Source organism: Mustela erminea, chromosome 17 (genome assembly GCF_009829155.1).
Source record: "Mustela erminea isolate mMusErm1 chromosome 17, mMusErm1.Pri, whole genome shotgun sequence".
Taxonomy (NCBI): Eukaryota; Metazoa; Chordata; class Mammalia; order Carnivora; family Mustelidae; genus Mustela; species Mustela erminea.
The window spans coordinates 60,951,153-60,965,334 of NC_045630.1; the positions used below are offsets into that span (position 1 = coordinate 60,951,153).

Here is a 14,182-nt window from a genome sequence, read left to right on the forward strand (position 1 = left end):
GCCACCCAGGTGCCCCAAAGCCATTCACTTCTAAAGGCTGCACAGAAACTAGTTGTAAGGAAGTCAGGTCTCACTCTTCACTGGCTGCTTATTAGTTCTGCCTAAACCCGAGTGGGGCTGGATCTTGCTTGCGTTTTAAGGACAACACACACCCAGTACTTTTTAAACCAATGACAAAGCTCCCAAGAGGTTTAACAACGTGCAGAACTGTGTGCGCTGTCTTGGCACTGGATCCAAATGGCGCACCTCCTGTCACAGGAGGAAAGAGAGAGTGACTGCTCAAGAGTGTGGGACGTGGCTGAGGGACAGACGGGCACACCTGGCCATCTACTCCCTGCCCCCACGCGACGGTTACAATTCTTAGTGACTGACAACTTTCAGCGCCCAAGGTATGACCCTCCGTATCTGCCCAAGGGCAGCTTCTCTTCTCATTCCCACAGAAATAACAGAAGCGGCTGGTTATTAAAAACCATCGCAGATTCCTCAGACGCCGATCCCACCTCTTCGTGTCCGCAGCTATGATGCCCGTCTCCTTGTCATCGCGCCCATGTCTCAGGTCTGAATAAATGTGGAATAAAGTCACATTTGAAAACAATACTAAAGGTCAAACATAATGCCATCATGTGAAGGAACAAAAAAGTGTTTCATTATTCATCTGCATCATCAGTAGATCATCTATTTCCTGCATCCCGGGTGCGCGCAGCTTCTCCTCTGTGGGATTTATAAGAAACAACGGAACGTACAAGGAGACGAGTGTACGGAGATGAACAGAAATGCTCGTACACATCAACACAGCATCTTCATCGGCGTGTGTCCGTGGAAACTACGGTAATACTGCACACCGTAAAGTCAAAGCTCGAGAAAATGAACAGATTCTAAATCTGGCTCTACTTTCGGCATCTCATGAACCCTCCAGAACACGGCGCACTGCGACAGAGAAGTCAGCCCACAACACCTTCTCCCACCGCCACACCTCCCCCGCCACAGCCCCCGCCCATATCAGAAACCTCTCCCAAAGCAATGGACTTAAAACAAAAAACAACAAAAACCCAGTTTTGTTCACATTTTTATGCAGACAGCCTAATACTTCATACTGAAGTTTCTTCAACATTATTTCTTAAGCCTATCCTCTCCGTATTCTAATAGCAATTCTCCAGGTTTGGTGTGTATGAAAACCAGGTGCAAGCCCCCCCCAGAGACTGCTGAGCCGAGCCAGTGGGTTTCTGAGTCAGGAGGTCTGCCGGGAGGTGGGGGCCCTGAGCACTGGCATCTAACGTGGTTCCAGGCACTGCTGCTGCTCAGACTCGCGGACCCCACACCCACGGCAGCCCCACGACACAAGTCTTCCAGGGGCGGAGCCGAGGCGGCAGCAGCACCAGATCGGAGAAGTAAAATGTCACATATTTTAGAGAATGTGGCAATGGCTCCAAAGGTACTTCTAGATCTCATACGAGCTTCCTGCAAAGTGTGAAAATGTCAAAAACTGCAAGACAATCTCAGGTGACGGAGGGATCCTGAAGTCTGAAGTCTTGTCCTAGAACGCAGACACTCCCGCAGCGCACACAGCACCGAAAAGCGTTTAGTCTCAGGAACCTGCTCACTTGGAAATGTAACTTCACCTTTTTAAAAATGTGTTTTGTCCTTTCCCAACCTCCTGCCAACTACGCACAACTTATGGTATCTTTCTGCCCAATAAAATCAGCTGGAAAAACAGCTTATTCTTTCACCCGTCAGAGACTAAACCGTCAGCCTCTGTCTCCCTCCACTCTTCGGTAAGAGGAAAACTTAGACATTCTGTTTTGTTGTCCAAGATGATGAAATTTAATAATTAAAGAACACTTTATTATATAACTGCTATTTATTATACAACTAGATCATACTATTCCTAATTCCCATGTTTAAAAAAACCAATACTTCAGACACTAAACACAATGTGACACGTACTTCTGCCCACACGCTAGCTCGAGGGCACACAAACCCAAGTTGAGAACTCTGGCCATCAGAAGCCAATGTTTACCACCACAAACCAACCTTTGGTTAATTTTTCAACATGCTTCTGGAGCTCAATGTCCACATTAAAATGAACATATGTATCTTCTTTTCTTGAAGCCACAGGAGTATCTTGCACAGGAGTTAAATCTATGCCATTCAGATCTAGAGAGGGAAAAAAAGAGTTTCAAACTTACGGACTCGGAAACTGCCAACAAACCACAGAGGGTTATGTCTCCTAAAGAGGCCTGGCAAAAGCTGTGAGGAGAGTCTCAGATACAGACACCCCCTCTGGTGTGAGTAGGGACGTAGGGAGCTGCTGGTTTCTGGAGGTGTACGGAGGGAGTGGAGGGCCGAGTCTGGGAGAGGCCTCAGGGCCGGGGGGGAAGCCTTGCCAGGTACAGGTGCTAAAGAAAGCTGGAGGACAACAAAGTTTGATCCCTATTTTTAAGAAGGGAAAAGAGCTTTGGTCTTCCTTACACCGCTGTACTGCTGTATGCGACACAAATCTGGAACCCGAATGATATCCACAGTGGGGCCCCTACCCCTATTTTCCAACTCTGATCAAGCGCACGGCGTGGAAAGGCCTTTGATCAAACATGACAGAATTCTCCTGCTGTATTTCAGGGAGAGTCAGAACAGTGGCCATGAAAGCTGCCAATGAAACTTTTCTCTAAGTGAGTCATTCTTTAGACATGTTCCCTAAATTCTGACTGTTCCTGCTATAAAGTAACCTGATTTACAACAACCACAGGGTATACTAGGTATGGTGCACGGTTTTAATTTCCTGGAGCCAGGAATTTTGCAGTTTAATCAAATTCAACATGGACTCAGTTAATGACTAGCGTTTATGAATGACTCAACAGACTCCTACCTGGGAGAACTTACAACAATTTAATACGTTTGATTATTTTAGTTTAGTGTTTGCAACGGTAACAGAGCACCTAGAACATTACCCTGAAGTACATTTCTACAGTGTATTTTACCACGTGAGATACGTAATTTTACAAATCGTCTATCACATAGTGTAGGGTAGCAAGACTTTCCAGGAGACCATGGACTTGGGAAACAATAACATCAGAGGTTCAAGTACTTCAGCATCAGTGCTGTGGGTCACGTGGTCTCCATGTTAAAATTCTTCTCTGTGTCTGAATTCATTTTTCTGTTATTTGGTACTAATGAACCCTGAGGTCTGAATTTACTTCTGTGATTGGTAAGTTTAGTTTCAGCCTGTTCCTTTGGTTTGCCTCAAGGTGCAGATTAGCTGTAGATGAAAATTGCTGGAGCAGGATTTCTGAGTAATAGTATGGTAACCTTATCCTCAGTTGCCCAGTATTTATTTTTAAAAGACCACTGAGTGCTTTACAAATAAAATGCCCTATGAAGGCTTGACGCCAACAATAGGATCCATCAGTGCAGATTTCGTCCTAAACCAAAGACTCAGAAAGTTATTTTCAAGGAATAAATAGTATGCCACACCGGACAGGAAAAAACAAACAAATCCTGAAGACAACCGTGCTTAGTAAGAAATACAACGTTTCTTTCACGTCCCCAGCATTAGGCTCAGGGTACGGCTATTCATGGACGTGTCCTACCTCCCCGTCTCCACGGATGGTTCACTGGAGGCCCGATGCACACACACGCACTCCTGCAAGGCTCCCCTGGGCCAAAGACACCATGGCAGGAAGGAGAGGGCCCCCAGGGGAGCTGTGGGGGAACAGGAGAGCGTGGGGCTTGGCAAAGAAAGCCACACACCCTGAGAAGGTGGAAGGAGGCATCTGCTGATGAAGACGGTGGGTATGTCTAGTCCACACCCTGGATCGGATTTTAAGGATACGGAAATTTACCAAAAAACTCTCAAAAGCAAATGCGCATGTCAGTTATAAATAATGAAGTATTTTTAGAAACACTCTCAGAAATACTCAGTGAAGGAACAAGGATGGCTGCCCAGGGATTTTCCCTCACTGTAGGGCGAATGCAAATGAATGGTCACAGGTGCCAGGACCCAGCCCCACTCCTGCCCCTGGCCCCAAGTGCGAATCAACATTACACGGCTTGCCAGAAGGGAAAAGGCAGACAGAGTTATTTACCCTTTACGCTAACTGTGATGTAGGGATCTATGCACTGTCCCGCATCCTTCAGACCGATTTTCTCAATTCGGATGGTGAGTGAGGTCAGTCCTGGCTCTGACGGCAGCCTGGGTAGTAAAGTGCCTGATAAGAGAAGAGCAAAAAGTGAGCAAATCCTGGAGCAACACAGAGAAGATACAGCCTTGCCCTTAACCGACTGAGGAAGTCGCCAGACATTGTTGTGGTTTCCAAAACTCCCATTCAATGTGATCCTTTTGGACAAATATTTAATGAGATACAAAATACATCTGTACTTCCTAATTCATATTCAACACTAAAGCGTAAGTTGGTCAAATCTGTTGAAGATTCAACTCACTCTGGGAAGCCCAATTACAAATTACCACATACTTAATTATAGTCATGTCATACACACATTTCACACTTACTCATACTACATAAGATATATTTCCTATCTCTATATGAAGTGGCAGAAAAAGACAAAGAGCTTTTTAAACTTTTCTTATATTTTCCCAAAGTTTGAGAAGCTTAATAACAGAATCAATTAACAAATCCTTTTTCTTTTTAAGATTTTATTTGAGAGAGAGAGAGAGAGCGCGCGAGCGCACAAGCAGGGGGAGCAGCAGGCAGAGGGCAGGGGCCTAACGTGGGGCTTGATCACAGGACCCTGGGATCATGACCTGAGCTGAAGGCAGACGCTTAACCAACTGAGCCACCCAGGTGCCCCAATCTTTTAATTATTAATGGAAGAAATAACTACAATTTAATATATGTACTTAATTAAATAATTTTATAATCTAATTTCCTATCCCTTTCTGCATCCTATTCTGTCTGATCTTTTCTCTCGAAAATTAATCCTGCTGAGAACGGCATACACATTTGTATTTGAAACCCCTCTCATATCAACCAAATTTTTTAAAACTAAAAGATCACCCAGAAGAGCATTCCCTACCAAAAAACAGACATCAAGAAATCATATTATCTACTGAGAACAGATGTGAACCAAAGCTGACTTTAATCTAATATGCACACTGTATCTCAAACTAAAGTGTCTAACATTTTTAAGGGACTTTGACATTTTTCATGTTTCTGTCCAACAATGTGTGACTCTACTTTTAATGATGAATTATTTGAAATACGTGAATCAACTTACTATCTTCAAAATAGAACATCTTGATTAACTACAAACAGGTTTGAGGGGATTTTAGGGGGTGATGGAAATGTCCTCAGATTGGATCTATCAAACTGGTGAGATGTACAACAAACACTACAAAAGTCACTGAACTGTATACACTTACAATGAGTGAATTTTATGATGGGAAAATTACTATAGAAATTCAAGAGTCTTGGGGCACCTGGGTGGCTCAGTTGGTTAAGCATCCGCTTCTGGCTCAGGTCATGATCTCAGGGTCCTGAGATCCAGCCCCGCATGGCATCGGGGCTCCCTGCTCAGTGGGGAGCCTGCTTCTCCCTTTCCTCCCCATTTGTGGTCTCTTTCATTACCTCTGTTGCTCGCTCTCTCTCAATAAAGTCTTTAAAGAAAAAAAATTCAAGAGTCTTAACTGGTGATATTTGTTAAAACCTTTGGCTTATGAAAAGTTAGAAATTAGAAAATCAAAACAGGACACTCAAAGCATATTAAATACCATTTCGAAAGGACAATTATAACATTACTTTTTCACAGGAAATTAGTCTTTGACATTTTGCCATATTTCAACACATTTTCAATATTCAATGGTTTTCTTAAAAATAAAAGGTCTCTTACTGCATCCACTGTCTTTTAAAAGATTTTAATTGTGAAATCTAACAAATATTTAGAAAGGCAAATAAAACAAGCGCACGGCCTAATGAAAACTGGAAAACCAGCATCCATGCAGCCATCACTTAGGTCAAAAGATAAGCATTACCCCAGGAGCCCCCCTGTATCACCGTGCACAGTTCTTCCTAATTCCGCTCCACTACCCTGGCTTCCAAAGTGATTGCTAGAAGGCACTGTATTAATCATGTTTTGCCTGCTTTTGAACTCGAGATTGATCTGACTTGTTGCCAGTAGCTGTAGCTTGTCCATCCGCAGGACTGTGGTACTGGTGCACAGCACACGGGGTTCTCAACTCCGCACAGGTGATGCGTCCGTTCTTCCGCGGACAGGCACTGGGAGTTGTGTGAACAGTGCTGCTGTAACATTCTCGCACACATGTTCTCGTGCATGTGCGCACACATTTGCAAAAGAGAGGGGTCACCAAGGGCGCCGTCCTCCTGCTTACCACGTGAAGACAATCTGTATCCCATGCGGATACCCCCCTCCAGCACTGCTCCCCCTGTGCCCCGCCCCTCGGCCCCCCACGATGATTGGAGGGGTCAGACGCTTTTTAGCCAGTTCAGGTGCGGAGAAACGTCGGTCCGGTTTTCATGTGTGTTTCTCCAATGACTGACTGAGGTTGAGCTTCTTTTCATTTTAGAATGAGCATTTGGATTTCCTCTTTTCTGAAGTATCTGTTCAATTATTTTTACATCTTTTCTAGGAATGTTCATCTTTTTCTTATTTGTAGAAATTCTCTAATATTTTGATACGAGCTTTCATTGGATATGTGTTTGTAATTAGATTCTCAGGTGGCTTATCTTTAAAAAGAAACTTTATATTGAAGGGCAACATATTAAAAAGCATATAAATTATGTTCAAATTTTAAGTACAGCCTAATGAATTTTCTCAAAGTGAACACGTCTGTGTAACCACCAGTGGATCCAGGAAAGACACTGCCAGCATACTGGGAGCCCTCCTGTGTCTCCAGCAGACCCCAAAGAGATAACCTTTCAGGATTTCTACCACCACAGATTAGTTTTACGTGTTAAGCCCATCTCTGTTAATGGTGTCTTCTGATTATGATAAATTCTCAATGTTAACATTTCATATTTCTTAATCTCTAAATTCCTTTACAGTCACCACTTTCTGTGTACTATTCAAGTATCTTTCCCTACTCCAAGATCACAAAGGTGTTTTCTTATCTTGTAGACTTACCATTTTTCCATTTGCATTTAATTCTACAATTAATTTTTGTCTTTGGGTAAGAGCCCAATCTCATTCTATCCAACATGGAAGCCCAACTGTCCCAGCACTATCTATTTATTTATTTTAAAAAGATCTTTTTATTTATTTGAGAGAGAAAGAGAGCACAAGTAGAAGGGGCAGAGGGAGAGGAGAGAGAACCAACTTTGGGCAGGGAGCACAACACAGGGCTCAATCTCACGGCCCTGAGACAGGGGCCTGAGCCAAAACCAAGATTCAGATGCTTAATGGACTGTGCCAGCCAGGTGCCCCAGCACCATGTATATAAAAGGCCATCATTTCTCCCATTGACCTGCAGTGCACCCTGATCACAAATCAAGCACGGGCTGTTCTGGGCTTCCCACTCTGCCTCACAGGACCATTTCCTATCCTCACACCACTACCACAGTATCTTCATCACTACAGTTTTCTAAAAAGTCTTGATATTTGGTAAAACAAATTCTCCCCTCTTAACATTATTTTCCAAGAGTCAACTACTTTTGGCCGTTTGCTTTTCCATGTAAATTATAAAAACAGCTGTCAAGTTCAAAAAAAAAAATTTATTGGCATTGCAGTGAAGTTCAAGATCAACTTTAGAAATAGTCACATCTGTACAAATTGCTTCTTCCAATCCATGAACTGAAATATTCCTTTCCATTTATTAAAGACTTCTTAATTTCTCTTGATAGTTTTATTATTTTCTTCACAAAGGTCTTAATACTTCTTTTGTTGGGACTTATTGCTAGGTATTTGATATTCTATGATACCATAATAAATGTTATATTTAACTTCTAAGCAACTGTTGCTTGTTTATAGATAAAAAAAATTCTGTACTTAAGAATTGATTCTTTCAAGGAACCATGTATGCTAAACTCTCTTATTAATCCTAATTACTCACCTGTTGATTCTTTTATATGGACTACATATATATTCATAACACCTACAGATAAAGGGCGGGGATTTTCTTCTCCTAATGTTTATCTTTCGTTTTTCTTGTCCTAGTGGACTGGCTAGCACTTCCAGACAATGTTAATAAAAAGAGGTAATACTGGCACTCTCATTCTTGCCTTGCTCTTGATCTGAAAAGGCAAGCTTCAATTTTTACCAGTAAGTATGATTTTGGCTCTAAGTGTCCCTAGAGAACACCTGAGACGTGTTCTGTTCTCAGTCTGCTAGACTTTTTAAAAAAGATTATTTATTTATTGGGGCACCTGGATGGCTCAGTGAGTTAAAGCCTCTGCCTTAGGCTCAGGTCATGGTCTCAGGGTCCTGGGATAGAGCCCCGCATTGAGCTCTCTGCTCTGCAGGGAGCCTGCTTCCTCCCCTCTTTCTCTGCCTGCCTCTATGCCTACTTGTGATCTCTCTCTCTGTCAAATAAATAAAATCTTAAAAAAAAAAAAAAAGATTATTTATTACTTTAGGAGTAGGGGAGGGGCAGAGGGAGAGGATCTCCAGCAAACTCCCCACTGAGCATGGAGCTTGATGTGGGGCTCCATCTCACAACCCTGAGATCAGGACTTGAGCTGAAGTCAAGAGTCAGATGCTTACCTGACTGAGCCACCCAGGTGCCCTAGTCTGCTAGAATTTTTTTTTTTAATTCAAGAATAGATTTAGAATTTAATTTTTTTAAATTTATATGAGAGCGAGCAAGCATAAGCAGTGGGGAGGGACAGAAGGATAGGGAAATAGGGAACCCCATGTGGGGCTCGATCCCAAGACCCTGAGATCATACCCTGAGCCAAAGGCAGAGGCTTAACCCACTGAGCCACCCAGGTGCCCCTAGAGTTAATTTAAAACATTTTCTGCATCTATTGAGAGGACTGAGATTTTTCTCAATCTCTTAAGGTGGATCACCTCGATGTACTTTGTTTATTTAACGATATATTCTAAAAATCACTCATTAGCTCATGAAGATTTTCCTAATTGTGATCTGTAGTTTTTTATGTAACATAGTTTTTAGGCTGTTTCTAATATTTTACTATTACAAATAATACCACAATAAATAACCTGATATACGCCAGCCTTTTTTTTTTTTTTCCCATTTTATTGGAGGTGTATCCTTAGAATAAATTCCTAGAAGTGGGATGGACTGCTGGGCCTAAGAATAAAATGCCTAATTTCGTTGTTAGATATTGAATTCCCTTCCAAAGGGAATGCACCTGTTTGTACTCCCGCCAGCACTGAACGAGCATGTCCCCCGCCGCCTCAGCAACAGTAGTTTCAGTGTGTATGTCTCTCATTACACACATCTTTTCATATGTTCAAGGGCTATGTGTATGTATTTGCCTGTGTGAGTTAACTGTCCATGTTCTTTGCCCAATTTTCTAATGTGCCTGTGGCCTTGGTTGTCAGAGCTTAAAGATTTCTTACGTATTCAGGATGTTAGCTCCTTATTTGTCTTTTTCACTCTGATTATGGCTTTTTTTTGAAAGTCAGAAGGGGATTGCTGGGGCATCCGGGTGGCTCAGTTGCTTAAACATCTGACTTGATTTTGGCTCAGGTCACTATCTCAGCATCGTGAGATTAAGCCCCTTGTTGGACTCTGCACTGAGCAAGGAGCCTGCTTAAGAGCCTCCCCCAACCCGGCAACCCCACCATGCAAGCGCACTCTCTCAAAAAAAAAAAAAAAAAGGCGGGGGGGTACTGCATATCTAACTTTCAAAGCCAAGGGTAATTCTCCTTTTATGAACGATGTCTTTCCCAAGTGAATATGAAAACTGTTTCCACATTAAAGAGATAAATCACATTCTTCATTTCTAGTTTCAAAAATAAACGTGTACACAATAGTTAAGTCTCTATAGAGATAAATCAACACACTCATATAATAATTTTGAAATGGCTAAACCTATATTTGAGATTGATCATGTCATTCAATACGAACTTTGTTTTAAAATCTTGGAAAATTGTGTCTTGGGCTATTTTTAAATTCAGGCTGCTCTGCTTACGATTTTACTAGCTTTACTATTCAATGCTGTCAGTCAATTTTCTGGACATAAATAACAGGTTGGAAATTTATATCCTTTATTTAAATGAAATCTAACAAGCCTACCTTTATTTTTTACTTTATTTTTTATTTTTCAAGATTTTACTTATTTGAGAGAGAGCCAGAGAGGATGAGTGGGAGGCCAGGAGATGGGAAGAAGACTCCCCAGGGAGGCAGCTCCATCGCGGGACCCTGAGACCAAGACCTGAGCTGAAGGCAGACACTTCACTGACTGAGTCACCCAGGCGTCCCTGCCAAGTCTACCTCTAGACAAATTAAATGTCCTTTTGACTTAAGCCAATTATTTAAAAAGTTTGTTTGCCTTTTGAGTTTTTAAATTTTTGAAAAGAAGAAAGTACTTATCAAGAAAGCTAAGATTTTTTTCATCTTTTTTCTTCAAGAAAGGTTGGACAAAAGTCATTTTTAATTTTAAATGGGCAAAAAACCACTGAGTCATACATACCATATACAATACCGGATTCTTCATTAGTGGTAGTGTTTCTATAACTGTAGGCATTTGTCAAAGCGTATAAACTACACACTAAAAATCACTCATTTACACATAAATATACACGTAAACAATATTTCAGTAAATCTGACTTTAAAAAAGTCACAACAAACTTACAACTCAATAAATTATATAAGAACAAAAGTGAACCCTGTCTGGAGGGCTCAGTTGCTTAAGTATCTGCCTTCGGCTCTGACCACGATCCCAAGGTCCTGGGATCAAGCCCAGGGTTGGGCTCCCTGCTCAGCGGGGAAGCCTGCTTCTCCCTCTCCTCTGCTTGTGCTCTATCTCTCGCTATCTCTCTCTCTCGCTCTCAAATAATTAAAACCTTTAAAAAAAAAAAAAAAAAAAGAACAAAGTTGACAAAAAGTCACAATTCTTAGAATCTTTTTGCCACCAAAATGCAGACACTGCCTAGGCATCACTGATTCCCTCAGGGTTGGAAGAAAAAGAAATGTTTTCCTGCTTTACAATTAAATGTCAAATGTCACCTTCCTATTTCGATGATGATTTCAGTAAATATAACTTCACAAATTACTTTATAAAAAAAGATTTTATTTATTTGAGAGACAGCGAGAAAGAGTGAGAGAGCATGAGCTGGGGGATGGGGAGAGAGAGAGGGAGAGGCAGACTCCCCGCTGAGCAGGGAGCCAGAAGAGAAGCTGGATCCCAGGCCCCTGGAATCATGACCTGAGCTGAAGACAGACACTTAACCGACTGGGCCACCCAGGCGCTCTACAAATTACTTAATAACACTCATATCACAAACTAAATACAGTTACTTAAACTATATGTGCTCTTTCTTAATTTTGGAAAAAAGAAATTCAGCGAAAACAAGGGTTCAGTAACCTTTCTGTATCTCTGAAATGAGATATCACAATGCTGAATCAGAATACGAAAATCTATTTCATTTGGGCTTAATCCCATACCATACAGCAAATAGATTTAGTTTATGGTACAAGTTTCCCTTCAACTCATCAACCCCAACCCCACAAAGATCTTAATCTGTATCACAGTTTATATCAACGACTTTAAGGATCTTATCTGCTACCAAAGTACAGCAGTGAGCAAACCACCAAGTTAGGCTGAAATTTATAGCACCGGAAGCTACGTCAATTACAATATGCGGTTCGGAAAGGGAATGACAATTATTCAGTCAGTAAAACAGCAAAGTAATTTCTCTCACCAGCTCAACCAACTTGAAATTGCCTACCTATATGACAAAAGTAAGAAAAATATATCGCTCTTCATAAAGCAAAGCAGATTGGAAATAATGCCCTTGCCCCAAAGAAACATAGCCTGTAATTTCCCTAGGAACCCCAGAGCGCAGGTCCTGCTACCCCCACTGAAGGGAAGGGATGGTCAGAACAACAGGTGTCACGGAATGTTCAGCATGTGACCCCGATGGAGCTCGCAGCTTTAGCCACAGAACTGTGTTTCATCTTCACGGGAACCTGACAAGTTAGGCACTGCTATTATCCCATGTTATAAAAGAAACTGAGCTTCAGACTGGTTTAGGAAATCAGAACAAAGCCCTTCTACGAGTCACTGTCAGAGCCTAGACTCCAACCCAAGCACCTGTTGGTTCAAGTCTATGCTGTTGCTGCTCCATAATGCCTCCTCCCCGGGGAGGATTAAAAATATCGGAATATGACTATACTTTTATTACAAAGAAAGTTATCTGGATGACACACAAATTGTGCTTAGCTCTACTGTAAAGCTTCTAGGGTCTATTTCAAAATGCGTAATAATCTCGTAGCAGATTGCTCTCACACCTAAAGTGAATCAGTCTGCCAGAAATGAACACGATGCACGTGTAAGAGTGACCCAGGGCCTGGGAGAGGCAAGCGACTTAGCCCGGGTGCCTGCCTAGGTCATCTGCAGAAAGGGAAGATCCTCATGGAGATCTTCTGCAAATAAAAATGATGTGCCATACATTATTTCTTTTCCTAAAACAAGATGGGAAAAAAGAGCCTTTGCTCAGTACCCACTCCCCTTGGATCCAGTCTTAATGACTACATTTGATTAATTCAAGAAGTGCTCAGAAGAGTCTATAGTAAAGAGTTACTATAGCAGGTCTGAGACTGTTATTCTCAGGTGGCAAGGCCACCCCTGGGCTAGAGTCTGGGAACTTGGATTTCTGGCATGTCCCCACCATCCCCCAGTAAGGACGGTCACTATCGTTAAACTGTGCAAACAATATGGTTTATGCTGAGTATGTGCTTTCCTTCCGGGAGTCTGGAACTCTGGCCAGTGCTAAGCAGAGGGTGCCTATGTGATCAGCCCCTAGGAATGGTGCTGGCATGGAGTTTCATTCTTTTTTTTCTTTTTGCAGATATGATTAACTACTGTATTCAGTGTCCTCCAGAGAAACAGAAGACAGACAGACAGATACACAGTTTCAGTCTGAGGCCTCAGAACCAGGAGAGCCCATTGGCGTATGTTCCAGACAGAAGGCCAGGAGGCCTGAGACCCAGAAAGAGCTGATGTTTCAGTTTCGAGTCCCATAGCAGAAGACGACCAGTATCCCAGCTCAAGGAGGGGAGGGGAGGCCTCTTTGCCCTGCCTAGGCCTTCTGCCGCCTGGACGAAGCCCGTTACATTAGGGACAGCGATCTGCTTCATTCAGTCTTCAATTCAAATGTGAGGCCTCTGGAGACACTTTCACAGACACAGCCAGACTGACATTTGGCCAGATGTCTGGGCACCCTGGGCCCTTGTCAGGCTGACATACACAATTAAACATCACCATGTCACCCCTTGTCTACTTGGCATGCATACACATCTCCTTGAGCCACACTTAAGCTCTCTATAAAGGCAATAAGAAGGCCATACTTAACGTGATTCTACTGTCCTGTACACAACCCAAACCTCACTGGCCCCTTCCCCAGTGGAGGAGGTGATGTTTTGTGAGCGATGTTTGTGCTTCTCCTTGACATCCTGTAACCCAAGTACTAGAAACCATCACTGGTCGTGCAGGGAACGGATGGGCGCACTCTGCCATCAACCCTAATCACAGGAGTTGTGATATAACGGACATCCAAACAGGTCCCCTCTAGTCACTGTGGAGCAGCTGTGCCTTCCCCGGGTGCACTCGGAATCAGCCACCGTGGCCAGCATGGTAACTCCCTTCTTCGCCTGTCGATTCAGAGGCAGGAGGAGTCCAAAGTGGCCATTTGAACCTCCAGTTCGGTGTGATCATGGCTGTGGGCATGGAGTCTCTAATAGCTTCCCTCAGAGCCATTTTACACGTAGTACAACCTGCGTGTCTCCACTGGGAGAGACTCAGAAGCCTGCACCTCGCGGGGCAGTGGGGCATGGGCATTAAGGAGGACACTTGTAGTGAGCACTGAGTGTTGTATGCAAATGATGAACCACTAAATCCGACCCCTGAAACTAACAATACACTCTTTGTTAACAAACTCGAATTTAAATAAAATCTAAAAAAAGAGAAAAAAAAAAAGAAGCCCGCACCTGGTTTCCTCCAGACTCCGTTCACTTGCGCACCTTTTCCCTTTGTTGACTTTGTTCTTGTCCTTGCCCAGAGCAATAAATCACAGCTGTGAAATCATC

The 14,182-nt window shown here is 42.7% G+C and overlaps 1 protein-coding gene across 2 annotated transcripts in view; it reads right to left on the minus strand.

The window, feature by feature from the left end:
* The window catches only part of AIDA (axin interactor, dorsalization associated), a 38,516-nt gene that overhangs the window by 2,861 nt on the left and 21,473 nt on the right, over positions 1-14,182 (minus strand). For both annotated transcript variants that reach the window (XM_032318390.1, XM_032318391.1), the window contains 2 exons: positions 4,080-4,202; positions 2,032-2,154 (listed from right to left, as the gene is read on the minus strand). In XM_032318390.1, the coding sequence (XP_032174281.1) occupies positions 2,032-2,154; positions 4,080-4,202 (246 nt within the window). The remainder of the gene's footprint in view (positions 1-2,031; positions 2,155-4,079; positions 4,203-14,182) is intronic.